At 39.5% G+C, this 17,807-nt stretch overlaps 3 protein-coding genes across 3 annotated transcripts; 1 reads left to right on the plus strand and 2 right to left on the minus strand.

The window, feature by feature from the left end:
• Positions 1-1,591: 1,591 nt before the first annotated feature.
• mibp2 (muscle-specific beta 1 integrin binding protein 2) lies at positions 1,592-3,939 on the minus strand. The gene is made up of 8 exons (XM_086292194.1): positions 3,672-3,939; positions 3,188-3,278; positions 2,941-2,989; positions 2,527-2,716; positions 2,372-2,443; positions 2,170-2,276; positions 1,973-2,063; positions 1,592-1,884 (listed from the first exon to the last, which is right to left on the minus strand). The coding sequence occupies exons 1-7, from the start codon at positions 3,695-3,697 to the stop codon at positions 1,978-1,980; spliced, it is 621 nt and encodes a 206-aa protein (XP_086148320.1). The 5' UTR covers positions 3,698-3,939; the 3' UTR covers positions 1,592-1,884; positions 1,973-1,977.
• Positions 3,940-10,178: 6,239 nt separating this feature from the next.
• On the plus strand, positions 10,179-13,571 carry LOC147339303 (uncharacterized). Its single transcript, XM_086299263.1, has 4 exons — positions 10,179-10,354; positions 10,882-11,059; positions 11,135-11,349; positions 12,089-13,571. Exons 1-4 carry the CDS (start codon positions 10,331-10,333, stop codon positions 12,425-12,427), a joined length of 756 nt encoding a protein of 251 aa, XP_086155389.1. The 5' UTR covers positions 10,179-10,330; the 3' UTR covers positions 12,428-13,571.
• LOC147339304 (hyaluronan and proteoglycan link protein 3-like) lies at positions 12,649-17,342 on the minus strand. Its single transcript, XM_086299276.1, has 7 exons — positions 17,287-17,342; positions 17,103-17,158; positions 16,297-16,458; positions 15,996-16,218; positions 15,755-15,900; positions 14,279-14,581; positions 12,649-13,848 (listed from the first exon to the last, which is right to left on the minus strand). Exons 1-7 carry the CDS (start codon positions 17,340-17,342, stop codon positions 13,553-13,555), a joined length of 1,242 nt encoding a protein of 413 aa, XP_086155402.1. The 3' UTR covers positions 12,649-13,552.
• Between the last annotated feature and the right edge of the window lie 465 nt (positions 17,343-17,807).

Here is a 17,807-nt window from a genome sequence, read left to right on the forward strand (position 1 = left end):
GTAAACGGCTCCTCTTGTACAATGAGTCATATTTTTTAACCAATCCAAAGGATATTGAAAAGGAGCTTTCTGCACAATAACTGCAAACGATGAGACGACGACTCGACACTGACAAAGAGGGAAAAAACACTTCTCACATTTCTCTGACCTACATAATGCCTCCATACATTCCTTCAGCCACATTACATAACGTGTGGAGTGACTCAGAGAGGCCCAGAGGACACACCCAGCTCAGATAGTTCTTCTGCTGAATTAGATTTCATCAGCTGTAATAGAAGTACAACACTCTGTATTGACTCGTGCACATTATATAGGCCTGTTTATAAAACATTAGGGAAATGATTCATATCATTTCTCTCGAGTTTTTCCTTTTCAATTTTCAAAAGCAAAAGGAAAACTTTCTGAGACTTTTAGGGAACATCTTTTTTTGCTTCAAAAAAATTACATAGAAAGATGTGGGTTTAGTCCATATGTGGCTACACAATTTCTATTATTCCTATTTTTATTATTCAAAATGCACATTAAATAAGTATCATTTGAAATCTTTAAACGTGGCTAACGGTCTGTGTTAGCTAACAGTCTGTAGGGGTCTTTATATGAAGGTCGATGTTTCTGTAAATGTGTAATTAGCACTACTTGTTTAAACTCAGTCATGGGTTTTTATTCTTTGTTGGATTTTTAATATAATTTTGACACGTCTATAAAAGCTGGAAAATAACATCAAATTTCCTACATTTGCTAAACATGGGGGAAAACTGAAGTTTGTTTATAGGATAAGGTATAAAAACGTTAAAAATGAGTGAATGGGCCCAATTACTGATCACTAAGTGTAAGGTTTATACAGGATCTAAATTAACAGTACTGGCAATTACCAGTTTTTCTATGAGGCGTCCAATGTGTCGCCTCAAATTTGGACACAAGATACATTCAGTTTGCCTTCCTAATAAATAACATTACTGGTATTTACATTTCTAAAATATTTAATTCCTAAGATGTTTCTTTTTATGACAGGTGGTTAATACATTTGTTAAGCACCGTAGATGTTTAAGATTTTAGGACATAAGTAAAAAAAAAAAATGCATAGTGCTTTTTATATAGTGCTTTTTTTTTTAATAATCAAAAACACTTTTAAAACAACCTCCGCTCACTAATGTGCTTAAGAAACAAACTATAGCATATACTCAAAAACATGATCTGTGTGCCTTACACCATTGTCCAATCTGACACTGCATGTTTTTTCCTAAATGAGACTGTTTTCAGCCGTTTATTCATGCGATTTGTTACACGAACCCATTTAATCAGTAAAACTTCAAAGTTATGTAATTGAGTTTAATCTGTATGAAAGAAGAGTCCAAATGTGTGTGAATTTGGATAAGCTGTACTCACGAGGAGAGACCCTCTTATCGTTTGCACCAACTGTTGCCTGGGAGCAAGATAGAGAAAGCTAAATGTGCCCATCTAAGCAGCTACTCAATGTTCCTGGTGTATATTTTAAATAACCAATTTAAAGTTAAACACTTCAGAATTCACAAAGTTCCATTTTGCAACAGCTGAAGTGGGAGTGTCATGTTCTAAAAATAATCAGTACACGTTGTAATTGGCAGGAGGATCATTTATTGACATACGCAACTTGAGTGCAACCATCCTGTTAACAAATCCATCAATTCTCTTTGGAGTGTACTCTGTATCAAAGCAATAAATACGATCGATATAAAATCATGCCAGCATCATATGCTGAAAGGTAAACATTTACAAAATAACAAAAAAAAAAAAAAAAAAAAAAAACATAGCACTCTGATAAATGAGCTGCCAGGTGGAAACTTAAGGCAAGGCGGTCTTCAGCTTGCAGATTGATTATATGATCCTTTTAGCCAATCAGATGATCTGCAATACAGAAAGTACACAAAATCAGTAACAGAAGTTTACATATAAAACAGGTTTTTTTTGCTATATAATTACAGGATTTTAATACTTTTGTTAGAGAGACTTCTGGATGTTATTCAGGATGTCGCCATAGACAAAGTTGAACAGCGCCTCCTTTGACTTGGTTCCGTCCAGCTGCACTGTAAGAGGATACACACACATTTAATCAGTGTGGTCAGCCTTTATGTGACAAAGCACCACACATGGTTACAACATTTACAATAATAAAAAACAGAATCAACTTACCAACATCAACAGCTGATGCCTCCATGATGTTCTTATGTTTCAGGTACATGGGCCAGACGTGGCCGTCAAAAAGGCCAGGTGGGTCTGGTACCAGGTAGTTTCTTGAGCTGCAGAATGACACAACACCAGTTAAAAAAAAAAAGATTAAGCTACAGCTGCATGGATGGCAAACACATGTGAAGAACAACACTAGAGCACTTACCACCTCCTCTTTTTGCATTCTTCATATGGGATGGAAATAAAGTAGCGTTGGTTCAGCACGTCGATCAAAGGTCTGCAACAGGTACAGATGAATTGGTGTCATTTGACTTCGAGAACAAGCACTTAACTCACATGTAGCTAAGCACAGATTCTTACTCGTAGGTGTAAAGCAAGAAGCCTTCCACAATAAGGATGTGAGTCTCCTCATCCTCCTTGCGGTCAGACTTTGGCACGATCTCAGAATCCAGGGTGTTATTAACGCCATGAGACTTCTCAAACTTCACCGGGTTCTCCAGCCACGCATAGATGGTACTCATCATAGCCTCCATGTCCAGAGCAGTGATGACTGAAGAGATGGCAGAGGGGGAGAAGGAAGAAAAAAAAAAAACAGAAGTGTGCAGAAAGTTGCAAAAAAGAAAACAAGTGAGAAACATGTTCAAACTCCCAGATTTCGTTTACATTGCATGCACGTTAGGAATGAAACACAACATTAAGGTTGAGTCATACACGCAAAACACAAACACACACAGACACCCACACACAAAGCCCTTCATAAAAACCCAGGCTTACCATCGTACTGCTTAAAGCCATCTTCACCAACTTCAATCTGATCTTGGGGCTGAAACATACATTGATGAGATGTACCCAGGTACATTCCACTAATGCTACACTCTGCTATATGGAAGGCGCTAGATTTTTTTTTGTTTGTTTGTTTGTTTTTAACAATACACACACTGTGTCAAACTGCTACCCAGAGCAGTCTCTTTGGTGAACTAAATCCAAAATGTAAAGATATGGAGATATGCATGTGGCTCACCTTGAAGAAGTCATCCTGATGTACCACGCAACAGTTGGGCAGGTTCTTGATCAGTCTGTTGGTGAGGGTGGTTTTCCCTCCGTTGGTTACACTACAGGGGAAGAAAAGGAATTCAAATGAATGAAGTGTGGTTGATGTAAAATAGGGCATGTGTTGCGGGGTCATTTTAAGGTAGTAGGCAGCCATATTTCCTCGTTAATTACTCATCTAATGCATTTTAACGTGTAATGTCAGGGCTGCCGGGTGCATGGTGTACTCGGCTATATTACATGCTTACAACGTTAGCTATTATTCATAAATTACCACATGGTTAGTTTAATATTTACAGAACCCAATGAGTGGCAATCGAAATGTTATAACGTTACGGTTCGAACAAAAAGCCATACCGGATGTAATGACCGCCGTCCCCACGTGTGACGGCCTTACAAGGCCTACAAGGTTGCTTAGCTTAGCTTAGCTTAGCCATTCATCGTCTAGTACTCACCCGCCAATACCGATGATGTACTTCATGTTTCCGTAAGTAGCCGAGAGGTCAAAACGTCAATAAAACCGGGTCAGGAGCACAGTGATCAGACGAGAAGAAGCTTAAAAAGAGAAGGTTGCAGCAGGAAACGTCAACTACTTGATTCCTCCATGGTACTTGAGTTGAGTGAGTAAGGTAAGAGCGGAGGAGACGGGCTGTCACGCGCACACGGTCTTCCACCAAAGAGGACCTTGGTTCTCTGTCGCTTCTACACATACCGGAGGGAGCCACGCGATTGGCTATTTAAACACTTCGAGTTGGCCGGAGGCGTAAGTGCTTCTATTCTCAGCCAATCAGAAGCGGAATAGAGGTAGCGTCAACTTCTTATTTTAATCTTAATTTAACTGTTTCTGGTCTGCAGTATACGATTAAACTATACTATTTCATCTTAATTTAACCAGCTATATTAATGTTTACATGACGTCACAGCCATCATGAATGCGAGCCGCTAATATTGTCAACTTCGATGGAAAAGGTTCCTACATGAAACTGCTCGGTGAAGCTTGGTGAAGGATTTTTTTTCTCTCAAATCCCTATTTTATGGAAATAGACACTGCCGCTAGGTTTTTCGAATGTATTCTTTTAGTGTTTTGAACTTTACAAGGCAAGTGCCATTTAATTTTAATCACGAGAAGAAACATCTCAAACCAGGAAAGTCTAGTTAGTTACAGAGTTATTACAGGACCCAGGAAAGCATACCTTTTTAATGTTACTGCCCCTTTTACATTTTTTTTTACATAAAGATAATAAAAAAATAATACGTTTTATTTCTAGGTCCATTTCAAAGCCCAAAAGCATTTTACATTAGTACAGCAATTTAAAAACATATGCACAATGAAATGACAATAAAACCAAAAATTAAAATAACAAAAAACTATTTTAAAATAAGTGGTCATGGTAACAATGAGGTAACAGAAGTGATACATTTTTTTTATCCAGCATAACCTTTTGATGCATCACATGTGCACTAGTTGTAAAGAGTTTTAACTTAGATGAACTTCTGCACAGTACTGTAATATAATATCAGCTACAAGTCATATGAACGCTTTCCACTGAATTCCTGATTTTTATCATGAGCACCATGGCATAATCAATATCATCACCTTTAAGATATGATAGACAGAGTCCTATAGTGCACACTATGCCACTTCACTGAGTTATAGAAGGTGTAAAATCACCATAAAGACAGAAAGCACTTTACAGAAAGTGCCTCATTGGTAGCATTTCACTTATCTAATCAGAGAAGACAGAGGCTCTTTGAGTAACCGGGGCTGACAGACGCGTGACTTTAGGGCAACTGGTGGAAGATGAACTCTCCAATTATTTCCCATTTCCCGCTTTCTTTTACAGATTTTCTTTCATAACCTTGTGGCATATATGTATATATATATGTATGTATGTATGTGTATGTGTGTGTGTGTGTGTGTGTGTGTGTGTAATGTGCAATGTGAGTGTGTCTTTACACACTCACATTGCTGTGGTGTTACTTTGGCCAGTCTGCTGCTGACCTTTTTCTGTTTTGTTTTGAAACTTCCCAACCAACTCCATGACACTGTTTCCTGAGGTTGCACCAAAATATTGCCTGTGTTAGGCCTTACAACCTCAACTATGAAGAGCAAGTGGCCAAGTGTGGAATTCAGTTAGGCTTGTAAGACTTATATTTATAGTTTGACAGAGCTATATTCTGGCAGCTTGTAGTCTGAGAGTTTCATGAATTTCTTGAAGAAGAAGAATCAGCAACAAAGCCTTCATTTTATGGTGTAATTGTGTTCTTCAAGGTCAACAGTCAAATAATCAACACCTCTGATACTGAGACTACATCTGCACCAAAAGTCATAAAAAAATTTCTCTGAGTATTACACAGTATTACTTGACAAAATATAGATAACTAGAATACTGAAGAAGTCACTTCTAGCTGTGTGACTTCTGTGTTACAGTCCTCTCATGTATACAAAAGCAGCCTGTAGTGAAACAAAAGTTCATGTTGCTAGGCAAATGTAGCACAATATAAAAATGCTCCTTTAACCTAAAAATTAGGTAAAATAATAATTGTTAAATTATGCATAAGTTTAGAACCCTAAATATATTTGTTAGTTTTGTATCATTATTGTGCTCTGAAAAACAGCTCTACATGAAAAAGACACTAAGTACGTCTTTGGTGCTTCCACAGGAATTAGGTGGACAAGTAGCAGCCAGGTGCTGATAATTAAATGCACTTAATTAACTGATTAGCTGATAAGAAAGTGTGAGCGCCTTTACAGAAACACAAATTCTGGCAAATTCTACATCTCACACTATACAGGCCCTTGGTTTGTATGTTAAATGTTCAAGTTCAATATCTAAATTCACTAAAAATACTTGTTTGGTTTGTTTGGATGGGTTGCCAGGAAAAAGCCGCTTCTCTCTAAAAAGAACACGACACTAGAGCTGGTAAAGTTGCATGACAATGACTCACAAGATTTCTGGAACAATGTCTTTTTGACATATGAGACCAGATTACAGATCTTTGGCTGTAATGCACGGTAGCATATTTGAAAAAAAAACAAAAAACAAAAAACAAAACAAGACGCCATATCAGCACAAACACCTCATACCAACTAAACATGGTGGTGGTGTCATTGAGCTGACCACAAACTCAACTGTAGGCCATGTGGGCATCTGTGTGACAACTAAAGGTTGGAAAGAACGGGGTCGTTCAACAGGACTTGAGCTCAAGCACAGCAGTAAATCTACAACAGAATGGCTGAAAATGATAAGTCCAGACTTCAGCTCGACTGAAATACTGTGGCAAGACTTAGGCATGCATAACTAATGGTAATAAACTTCAATGAAGTGGAGCAGTGTTGTATAGAAGAGTGGGCCATAATTCCTCCACAGTGATGTGAAAGGCTGATAAAGTTATACAGAAAACCATTACTTCAAGTTGTTGCTGTTGAAGCTGGTTCTACAAGCTACTGAGGCATGGTGTATATTTAGGTTTTCAGAGTCCTGTAAAATCTCTCACACATTGCTGTATTGGCAGATTGCTGTATAATGTTGGCTAATTACAATTTACCGTAACCTGACCTGCAAGGCAATTAGCACCTGTATTGGAAACAGGATATTTTTTCCCTAAAACAAAATTGCTATAAAGCCATTACAAAGGACCATGAAGTGGAACTATATTGCATATTCTGCTGTTGGCTCTAATGTGAGAACAAAATGAATGAATCCACCTAATGCATGTTTTTGTGAAGAATTACTTGTTATGCAAGGTAGATTATTAAAAGTCCACATTGTAAAGCCAACAAACCAAACATTTGTGTACTTGGCAGCCTCATATTTGGTCAAATTTTATCCACCGCCTTTGTTTTGTTTCTATTTCGAGGCATTTTTACACATGGCTGTAAAACTGCACTCTTTGTGTCTTTCCTTTCCAATAAAACACAGATGCCATAGCTTGCCAAACACACAGTGCTCTGCTTTCGGGTCAGTTTCGGGAACCAGTTACTCAACAGAAAAACAGGTTTTAGATCATTTTATACAAACAAACCAATTTGTATAAAATGACTCACAATAGGATGCCCTGTTTCCATTTAACGAGAGATTCATAAAAAGGATGTTTGTGTACAGAGAAAGTAGTTTCACAAAGAAAAGCAGTAAGAAGGTGGCACTCTCTGAAGGTCGTTTTCTGTCTAGCATTTAATGACTTATATCTGATTGTTGATTCACTGATTGTCTGGGATCTAAAACGATCATTTCCTCCTTTTTTTTCTTTTCTCCTTTTCAATTCCTATGTGAGCAGTTTATGAGATGACTGGGGTTGCTTATTTTGTCTGCAAAAGTCCTTGTGTTGTATTACACTGACTCCACCGTGTGGCAAAGCAGAGGAAATTCCTCAAAGGATCAAACACCGGAGATACAATCAACACCTGTTGGGACACCTGAGGATCAAAGTGTCTTATCTGGAATCAAGGGGCGGCAGGAGGACGAGGAGTGGGATTAGCTCCTCTTTGCTCACCATCTTTTCCAAGTGGTGGGATTGTGCCTTTCTTAGGATGTACTTCAAGGAATTATTTGCTTTAGCTCTCACTGTGGTTGTATAGGGACTGAATCACCCATAAAGTTTTATAGTTGAATGACAGTTTTATATTATTATATTAAAGCGAAACTCTGAAAACATCATATTTTTGTTTCTGTTATATATAAACGGACAATTCTTTGGTTGAAATGGAGGCTTTTCGGTAAGCAATGAGAACCACAACCTTTAAATCCACCAGATGACAGTCATATGTTTTGGTTGTAATGTGGAGCTCAAGGATATATGTAGCATCTACTTATTTAAAACAAAGCATTTTAAATTCTTATCAACATGACATTCATGCCTTAATTTCACATGATCCCCCATCTGCATCACACAGCCAGGCAAGATAATAGATTTCCTTGATTTCCTGAACTCAGCGTGAATATCATGCAGAAAATTATTTTCAAAGGCAACTTAATTGAGCGTGAGGAGTTCTGGGTGGCAAAGCTTTGACCTCTGAAAATCTGAAATGAAATATTATGTGTGAACAGTGAGAAGAAAGCAGAAACGTCAGTGTACATTCACACACCCCTCAGTATCTTTCAGGTGTATGAGGCATTTGTGTTTGAGACAGTGCAATATTTGGTTTGACTGTGAGTCAGCATCTCGAGTATGGTTGGGATCATGTTGGGAAGTTCAATAACAAAAACTTCACCTAATAAAAACTATGTCCTGTCTAAAGTCTGGTACAGATAGAGTAAACAGCAGCATTAACAGTAAAGAAACATCATGTAAAATATTGTTTTTCCCTTTTAAGCAGCTTTAAGGTTGTCAGTATCATCTTGATCCTCGGCTCCCAGCTTTTCCCCTATTATCTTTTTTTCCAGGTATATCTTTAAACGTAAAACTATCTACAGCAGATGAAAAGTATCCGAGAGTCATGTTATTAAAAAACAGGGGAACAAAATCCACCAAAGACCTGACAGGACCTGCTCCATCTACACTGTTCACTGAAGCATCATCAGAAATATTCACAGTGGAAGGGTGGTAGTCGAGAAACCATTCTCAAGGAAGGAAACAGGGAGAAAAGGCACAGGCATGCCAAGTTACATAAAAACTGTTCTAAAAATCAGTGACAAGAAGTCTTATGGAGTGATGAATCCAAATGTAAGGTTTTTGCTTCAAAATCATCATCAGCAAGTATAGAGGAGGTCAGGAGTGAGGTGAGTGCCTACAGCCTCTGTAAAACACGAGGGTTTGTGGCTTCATTTCAGCAACTGCTGTTCTGCACAGAAAAGTGCTGTGAAATTTTAATCCAGCATGAAATACCATTTGGAAAGTTTCTGGGAACCGCATTTGTTTTAGCATCACAATAATCCCAAACACATTCTCAATGCATTGGAAGCTCACCTAGATAGAAAAACACATAGTGGAAAACTATCAGTCATGGATTGGCCTCCACAGAGCCTGGACCTCAACCTTAGTGTGGGAGAAATTTGACAGAGAACACAACAAAAGGCAAAACATTCAAAGAAGAGCTTTGAATGTCCTTCAAGAAGCCTGAAGAACTATTCCTGAAGACTATTTAAAGAAGGAAGCTGTCTAAGAAAGTTCAGGGTGTGTCAAAGGATAAAGATGGTCATAATAAATATTGACTGTCATGTTCAGTAGAACTGTACAAACTCAAAAAATCGCTGCATTTATTTAGCAGTTTTCTAGCAAAATATAAAGACAAGAGCAGTGACTCAAGATTTGTGCATACTTCTTTACTGATAACTGTACTTACTGTTTATAGATAGCAGTGGTTACAGTTTTACATCAGAACTGGTGCAAGTTACGATCAAGTTTGCACATGTACTTTAGGCTGTGGACTTAGTAAAGGGGGGGGGGGGGGGGGGGGATTAATGTTAAAGGTTTTGTAAAATTCAATTAAAAGACTCAAATTATTGTTGACAGGAACCAGAAGGAGGCAGTAAAGCAATTTAAAGGATAACCAATTGCTGTTATATTCATAGAAAAGACTGGAAAAGGCTTCAGGTAGTTCTGTGAGCAAGACGGACAGTGACCAACAGTTCAATGCAAATATTGTTTTAGCTAGCAACTAACAGTTATTATGAGCCTTTTATATTCATAGGAGGTTAACTCTTCTGTCTGGTAGCTAATTGGCTTACAGGCAACATATCAGATAGGCTGATATGTATGCTATCATAACACTGGAAATTGTTTGCTTATATTTGTATTTAACATAAGAGAAGCAAAAGAGTAACTTTAACCCTAAAAATGGTTAGCAGTCGGTGACAAAGCTGGTTTATAAGCCTTTAGAAAGATGTGGGCATGCTGAATAATGTTACCTGCATGTTACTACAAACTGAGCATCACACTAAGAGGCGAGTTACATCAAAGGTTTTGACTGTAACAAAATAACTATCATTTCAGAGCACCGACGCTTCCCCTGGTCAGGTGAACGTGAGGATGACGAAAATGAGTACAAAAATGTTAATGTGTACAGACAGACACTTCAAAACCAGAGGGAGGCAGCAAAGCAATATAAAGGGTGAAAAACTGCAGTGAGCTCCCCAAAGAAGAAGAGCAGGCCTCAGGTAGCTCTGTGAGAAAGATGGACAGTCCCAAGCAGTTAAATGTAAGTATTTTTATTCTAGGCAGCATTGATTATAAGTCTTTTGCCTTCATAGCAGGTTGACTGTTTTCTATTTGGCAACTAACTAAGTGTCATTCAGCTTATCTAGCAGGTGGCTAACAATGAAGCTAGTCATTAGTCACAGGAACTGTTTGTTTGCATTTTTCTTTTTTGACCTAAACAAGGTCAAAAAAGAAAAATGCAAACAAACAGTTTGCATCTCTTAAACAAAGAGATGCAAAGGAGTAAGTTTAACTCTGAAAAAGGCTAGCAGTTGCTGACAAACATAGTCTAAGAGTCATTAAAAGTGATTCAACTGCAATCAGAATTACACATTTTTTTCCCTTGCATTGGACACATTAAATAACACAAATTAAAACTTTATAATTCCACATTGCTGTTTCCAAGTAATTGCATTTCTACTAAGCTTCCTTGCTGTCGTACCTCCAGCAGAAATCAGGACTTGTTATTGGCTGCCCTTCTTCGTGCATCTGATATTTTCGGATTAATGACTTTATTATCTGTTCCAGTTTCACGTGTCTATCCGGAAGGGATCTTCTATTCCTGCTCTGCAAAAATGCAACACTTGCTGTTCTCCAGGAAAATTTCATTGTCCGTTTTGTTCACCTGAAATTTTCAAACCCACAAACCGCCCCAGTCTTAGGATCCACTTGGACAGCCATCAAAGGGAAGCCTTTGAAACTGGAAGTATGTTTCAGAACTTTAAGTTTAAGTTAAACCAACTCATTCCTAATCATGATGTTTACATCTTTTCTGTTTCAGAATACACCTTCCACAGGTGTAGACTCCAGTGCAGAAGTCAGGCGCATTACCACTGTTTGTACTGCAAAGCCACAGTGATAAGAAGGAAAACTTTCCACAGTCATCTGTCATTTTGCAGTGAGCAACAACAGAGGAGGGTCCGGAAATTATCCAAACTACAGGCTGAATTGACACAAAGATTCCAAAATGACAGAGGGAGCCCTTCATATGACATGGTGAGGGTGTGATGGTGTAGTGCTGCACATGCTCTACGTTAAAGCAGATATGCATTATCTCTTAACAATGTTCCTAAATATTTAGTGTGCATGTCTATAGTTTTATTAAATACTTTGTGTGTGGTCTAGTGGAAAAGCTGTAGCCACTTTAGAAAGAGACTCAGTCACTTCCAATTGGTCAGCTTGTCCAAACAAAGCAAACCAGCATTTATTAAAAACATCAGGGGGACATCCAAGAAATTTATAGATGGGGCACAGCTCCCCTTCTCTGAAGGAAAAAGAGATGGCCCAGAATGAGTGGATGTCTCTGATATTCAACATTCATGATAACTGGGGCTGAGGGGGTTGAGAGAATGGGTTTCATTTTAAGATTTTTACAGACCTTTAATTGTAGTAGAGTACCTTTCTATTTATATTAATAAAATCATGCACTGCCAGCCATATATCAGACAAGCAGCAGTCACCTAATACCCATTACCTTCAACCAGCTGCTTCTGTTTCATTGCTAAATTTAAATATGCTAACATCGGTTGAAGGTCCCACTGATTACCACAATCCTTATGGCGAGATGTGAACCCTGCACATATTTAAGCTATTTGCTTAATAGCTCCAAATGTTTCAGTGTGTTCTTTCAACGTTGTTGATGTGGAACCAGTTCTACCAATTGAGCATCAAACCAACAAAAAGGAAAGTCATCCAAGAGATTTTAATTGGTTTAAAAAATGTTTTATCTTTACAGGAGAGGGATGTGAACGGTAACGGCATAACTATCGTCTCAGATTCAGAGGGCCAAGATTCAGAGGGCCAAAACAGCCACAGAGCCAGCGGCGGCCATTCTGTGTCTCACAGTTTCACCAGATCAGGCAAATGTGACACTGGGAGGAAAATGAAGAGGAGTACAGAGATGGACTCCTCTAAATGTCACAAAGGAGTACAGACAGACACTCCAAAACCACAAGACTGCGATGAGTATTACTTTATGACCCTCACGAAAGTGTTTAAGAAGTTGGCTCCTCAGAAAAAGGCAGGGGTCAGGATGAAAATCGAGCATCTTCTTCTCGAAGCTCAATTTACATAGAGAAGAGCATACCGTCTTATATATATATATATATATACAGATTTATTTATTTTGATTGCACATGAATTACTTAAAGAAGTGGAAGTGATATGTTTTCTTTTTCACTGTGGACAAAGCCTGGAGTGTTTTGTGTCTTTGTGCCAGGCTACTGCATCTCAAATGCAAACTTACAACATGACAATTATTTCAAACATTTCAGTATTTAATATAAATGTGTGCGAATTAGCAGGATAGTTGAATTCAAACACTTTTTTTTTTTTTAGTTTAACAATTAACAGACTTATTTGTTGAGGACAGGTGGCATGCTTGAGTTATACATTCAAACACTGAGCAGCAGCAGAGAGACAAAACCAGATGTTCTTTATGAGGGTCTTTATTTGTAATAAATAGGATATATATTTCCATTAAAAAAAATCAACTAGACGGCTCCTTTGCTAGATTTTGAGTTGATTGTCATGTGCTTCAGATACGATGTAAGTACAGCTTGGTGAGACATCACAGTAAATGCTTTACGTTCATATATGAAAGAGGAAATCAGACAGCAACTTTGTTGAATGTTATTTTCCTTCTCCCCAGGTTTTCGTTTTATATTCCTGCTGTCTCTCAGCTATAGTAAAAGTGAAAGGAAAAAAAATGTTTAAAAAGTACAGGAATGCTAGTATTTGAGCTCTGAATCCTCGTGTCAAATATAACGAGGGATTTTCTTTTTACTATTCTGTTGGAGTATTTAAAGCTCCATAGCGTAGTGGTTTACATATGGATCCAAGAAGTGAAAAAGCTCTACAAAAACTGCTAAATCAAATGTGCAGTGCTAGCTGATGTGGTGAGCCCTTGTTAATGAAGAAACAGCTGAAAGTAGTTTTATTCTACTTGAATAATTTCAGTGGTAATTATAAGTAAAATCTGTAGTAGCTCACATGGAAAGAAATGTATATGAGTTTAGATTCTTTCTTTTTTTTTAAATGTTGTAGCATTAAAGTTTCTTCTGTTCATCATCTTGTGAACCTGTAGATGTTTTGCAGACTGCAGAAGTGCACTCGTCTACAGTGTTAAGCATCCTGTTGGCTATAATAACAATTTTAAAAAATATTTAAATGTTATGGCCCACCAAGGATGGGTGGAGATCTACACTCTTTCAGTATCTAACTTGTAGCAGTAGACTCCATGCTTGTGCTGCGGAGGTGGGAAACCAAAGCTGCGTACCCCTGGCTCAGACGGACCACAGTTACTTCGAGGTCTGGTGATGGGATAGCGAACGCTTCCATCGGCCAGCCAGCCGGCATCACAGCGGTCAAGCCCCGTGAACTTCCACGCAGAATACAGCTGTCCAACTTTGGCAATCTCTGCTCCGTCCTCCTGACACGCATGCTGAGCTTCAGTCAGGTTCATCTTGTGAGAGGACTGAAGGTAGTAGACTCTCCCTTAGAATAAAACACATTTATTTTGACAGTTAGCTGCACAGACGTGTTTCAGACTGCTATATAGCTGCGATTTATCACCCATAAATGCTAATGTGTATTTGTACTTGAGTTTCTGTAAAATTAATTATGATGAATTAGAACATTCAGTTAGGTCATTTATTCATACACTATATGTATAAATAAATGGAGGCTCAAGTAATGAGTCTTAGCACCTTTAAAGAGAGGGATAATGGGAATCTGTGCCACTGTGCTCTTCAGAAATGAGGGTGTGAAACTGCTAAGTAATGGATCTGCTAATCTTTGTCAGTGTGGGCATCTTGACATGTCACAGTAAGGAAAACACAATTACACATCAGGAAATGGCCACTCAATATCACTTTAGCTTCTCTGTGGCCTTGTTGACCTCGCATCACCTTCTGCTTCGCCTCACCTTGGAGCAAAGAGGAGAAACAGAAGACATCGTAGTGATTAGGGTAGAGGTGAAGTCTATCGTAGCGGCGGACACCCGGGGCGAGGCGGGCTCCCCCGCAGGGCTCCCTGGACTGCGTGATCGGATACTGGACTGTCCCATCAGCTAGCCAACCGGCATTGCACCAGTTCATTCCCTCTTTCCAACACTGGAAGAGCTGTGTGATGGTGGCCACTGTCGAGTCCTGCTCCTTACAGGCTTGCTGGGCTCCCAGGAAGCTCAGATGGTAACGACCATGAGGGTGTTGGTAGGGAAACACCACACCTGGGTGGAAGATTCAATCAGACATCAGAATATCTATGTGGACTTCAAAGTGTGTCAAGCTTTCACTGCTATTGTTATTTCAGCTATTGTTACTACTTTGCTTACCAGGTGATACTACCACTGGCTTGTGGGGTTGTTGTTGTTGTTTTGTTTTTTTGTTTTTTTTAAATTCCAGTAAGTAGGTTTGCAATCATCTGCTCTTACTACAAACTACAAAACGGAACACTTTGATCTGCAACAGTGGGAAATCACAGGCTACTGGGTCAGCTGAACCAAACAGATGAGTGGTTAAAGTTAATTGTGTGGTTTTCTATGACAACTCAATTTGGAAAGTAAAATGTTTGTCAGTTGTTTGCAGGGGTTTTTTTTCTTTTCTTTTTTGTCTTTTTTTTTAAATTGATTATTTATTTGCAAATGTAAGCAGTCTGCTTTTATAATGGATATCCACACCAGCGGTCCCCAACCCCCGGGCCACAGACCGCTACCGGTCCGTAAGTCGTTTGGTAACGGCCGTAAAAGATGAGGCTCGGATGCGAAATTTCTGGTTTTCAGGGTTTTTATGGCCTGTATTTATATAGCGCTTTTCTAGTCCCTAAGGACCCCAAAGCGCTTTACATATCCAGTAATCCACCCATTCACACACACATTCACATACTGGTGATGGCAGCTACATTGTAGCCACAGCCAGCCTGGGGCGCACTGACAGAGGCGAGGCTGCCGGACACTGGCGCCACCGGGCCCTCTGACCACCACCAGTAGGCAACGGGTGAAGTGTCTTGCCCAAGGACACAACGACCGAGACTGTCTGAGCCGGGGCTCGAACCGGTAACCTTCCGATTACAAGGCGAACTCCTAACTCTTGAGCCACGATCGCCCCATTTTTATCGGTTTTTAGCTTGTCAGAGGGTTTTTTTCCGACGTTTTTATCGTTAACTCTGTTTCTCTGGGAATTTTCCCTTGTGTTATGAATAAATCATCTTCTTTTTGGTACTGGTACCGGTTTTATTTTGTTGAATTTCTCCGCGACACCTTAATGACCAGTCCGTGAAAATATTGTCGGACTTAAACTGGTCCGTGGTGCAAAAAAGTTTGGGGACCGCTGATCTAGACTCTACATGTCGCAGCTTTCATTCACGGAAGCAAACAGGATAGCTGAAGGTGTAAATGCAGTACCTTGTAGCTCTAGGTGAACCACTGCGCTTTGGTCCTCCAGTCCATCCACCACAGTACATCGATAGCGACCTGTATCATTCAGCCAGAGTTTATTCAACACAAGTGCAGCATCTCCTGGGAAATCCTGTCGGAGCTGCACACGACCCCTGCCCGACAGACAGTGCATGTTAATAGTTTAAAGAAAAACATGGTCAAACAGTCAGCGATCAGGTTATCTTATTCAGTTGATCATATCTTTAACCTGAAATCTCCAAAACTTCGGAATCGAGTCCCGAAAGCCACGATCACATCAGTCTCCTGTCCCCCAGCGGCGGGCAGCCAGGACCACTTGACCCGGACCTCCCTTGGTGAGCTCGGCACAGGCTCATACCAAAATCTGCATTGTAGGGTCGCATTACCCCCTCTGACCGAAAGCACTGATTGCTCAGCAGAGTCCACGTAGAGTTTCATACCAATAAAATGAACTGCAGAATAAATACAGATTTAACTTATCATACTAATTTTATATTAAAAGGTTAGGGTCTGAGCAATAATGTGCATACGTTCGTTGTTGCCGCTTTCATTGAGGTAGTCACCGTAGAAGAAGCTGTTTTGGGTTGGGGGGGCAGCCGGGGCCCAGTCTGAGAGAACCAGGTGAGCTATGAACAACAATACAGTCTGGAAGCACCAAATCATCATCATCAGTGTCTGCACAATCCTCAAACCTGCGAAGAGAAAAAATATTAGCTAATTAATCATTAAAGGTCATGAAGCAGGATGGACAAGATCAGAAATGAGTTCAGCAGAGGAGCGGCTCAGACTGAGCAGCTTGGAGACAAGGAGAGGCAAGGCTGAGGTGGTTAGGGCATGTGCAGAGTCGGGATAGTGGATATAGTCGACAAAAGATGTTGAATATGGAGATGACAGGGAGGAGGACAAAAAAGTATTTGTTCTCGAGGGTTTTTAAAAAAAAATGAAGACTCTGCTTGCTGTATTGTGAACACTGGATGTTATAATAAAGCAGCAGCAGTAAAGGAAAGCACGATACAATTTTAGCAGGTGTGCCAAATGTAATGACCTCACTGTATATAGTTTGCTGTGTTTATACAGGGAAAATGCGTTTTCACACTGCGGGACTGTCACTTAAAGTGACTTCAGTGTTTAGATGTAACAATAGCCATTAATGTTCGTCACAGTAGTTTTCTCGTTAAAAAAATCTGGTAATTCTTTGTTTTTACATTCATCAGGTCCCAATCAGCCCAAATATCAAAGAGAAATTAAAAATGCAGGAGGTTAAAGCTAACAAATTATATCTGACGTACAGTTGTTATAATAATAATAATTATTATTAGATGGCTTTCTCACTTACCGCGAAATTGTCTGCGTGGTTTTTCCACCTCGTGTGAAAGGTCTGATGTTGGAGAGCTGGAGGCAAAGTGATTAAAAATATTCCCAGGATATTAATACCGCATTTAGCTTCCCCTCGGTCTCTGTCGATGATAAAAAACAGGTGCAGCTATGGGCCAGTTAATAATGATGAAGAATGTCCTGACCTTCTCCCCGAGGAGTGTCGGGTCGTACCGCTGCTCTGATTCTTAAGCACAGTCATCAAGCTGCTGGAAACATCCCCGTGTGTGTCTCTTTGTGCAAGCTGTGGTAGGTAGGGCATCTGCGGTTCAAGAAGACCTACAGAAATTACCCCCACCCCCGCAAAGTAAGCGCAGTTACAGTGGTTTATAGCTTTAAAGGAAAGTTAAAGATCATTGTGATTTTGATGGAAATTTAGCCTTTTATGTTACGCATATTATTCTACTATTGGGTAAAGTCTTTGTGGAGGCTCTATAAAAAATATTAAGGTCACCACAGTAATACACTTCAACAGGAACGGCACATGGGATCGCTGAGCGGCTGTTTGTGGAGGAAAACTCTTTGAAAGCAGATACTTGTTGTGGAGGGCAGCAGCATTTACTAGAAACACTAGAAACACCGTAATCTTTAAAAAGAGCTCCTTTTATGGTGTGGAAAACATGACCTACACAGTCACATACAGCAGACACAAACAGTGAAGAAGTAT

This window comes from Aulonocara sp. 'chitande type north' Nkhata Bay, linkage group LG1 (assembly GCF_057382095.1).
Source record: "Aulonocara sp. 'chitande type north' Nkhata Bay isolate Kocher_YH1m ecotype deep benthic linkage group LG1, A_spYH_male_GT1.1, whole genome shotgun sequence".
In the NCBI taxonomy this organism is placed as follows: Eukaryota; Metazoa; Chordata; class Actinopteri; order Cichliformes; family Cichlidae; genus Aulonocara; species Aulonocara sp. 'chitande type north' Nkhata Bay.

What these genes read in the sequence shown, in the direction of transcription:
- mibp2 (XM_086292194.1), bottom strand. Translation starts at nt 3,697, where the DNA reads ATGAAGTACATCATCGGTATTGGCGG. An exon ending in TGGCTTTAAGCAGTACGATG is followed by an intron (nt 2,717 to 2,940) that starts GTAAGCCTGGGT and finishes CCATCTCTTCAG; the next exon opens with TCATCACTGCTCTGGACATG. An exon ending in GAATGCAAAAAGAGGAGGTG is followed by an intron (nt 2,277 to 2,371) that starts GTAAGTGCTCTA and finishes GTCATTCTGCAG; the next exon opens with CTCAAGAAACTACCTGGTAC.
- LOC147339303 (XM_086299263.1), top strand. Translation starts at nt 10,331, where the DNA reads ATGGACAGTCCCAAGCAGTTAAAT. An exon ending in GGAAGCCTTTGAAACTGGAA is followed by an intron (nt 11,060 to 11,134) that starts GTATGTTTCAGA and finishes TTTCTGTTTCAG; the next exon opens with AATACACCTTCCACAGGTGT. An exon ending in GGAGCCCTTCATATGACATG is followed by an intron (nt 11,350 to 12,088) that starts GTGAGGGTGTGA and finishes TTATCTTTACAG; the next exon opens with GAGAGGGATGTGAACGGTAA.
- LOC147339304 (XM_086299276.1), bottom strand. Translation starts at nt 17,342, where the DNA reads ATGACTGTGCTTAAGAATCAGAGCAGCGGTACGACCCGACACTCCTCG. An exon ending in TGAAAGCGGCAACAACGAAC is followed by an intron (nt 16,219 to 16,296) that starts GTATGCACATTA and finishes TTTATTCTGCAG; the next exon opens with TTCATTTTATTGGTATGAAA. An exon ending in CGAAGTTTTGGAGATTTCAG is followed by an intron (nt 15,901 to 15,995) that starts GTTAAAGATATG and finishes TCTGTCGGGCAG; the next exon opens with GGGTCGTGTGCAGCTCCGAC.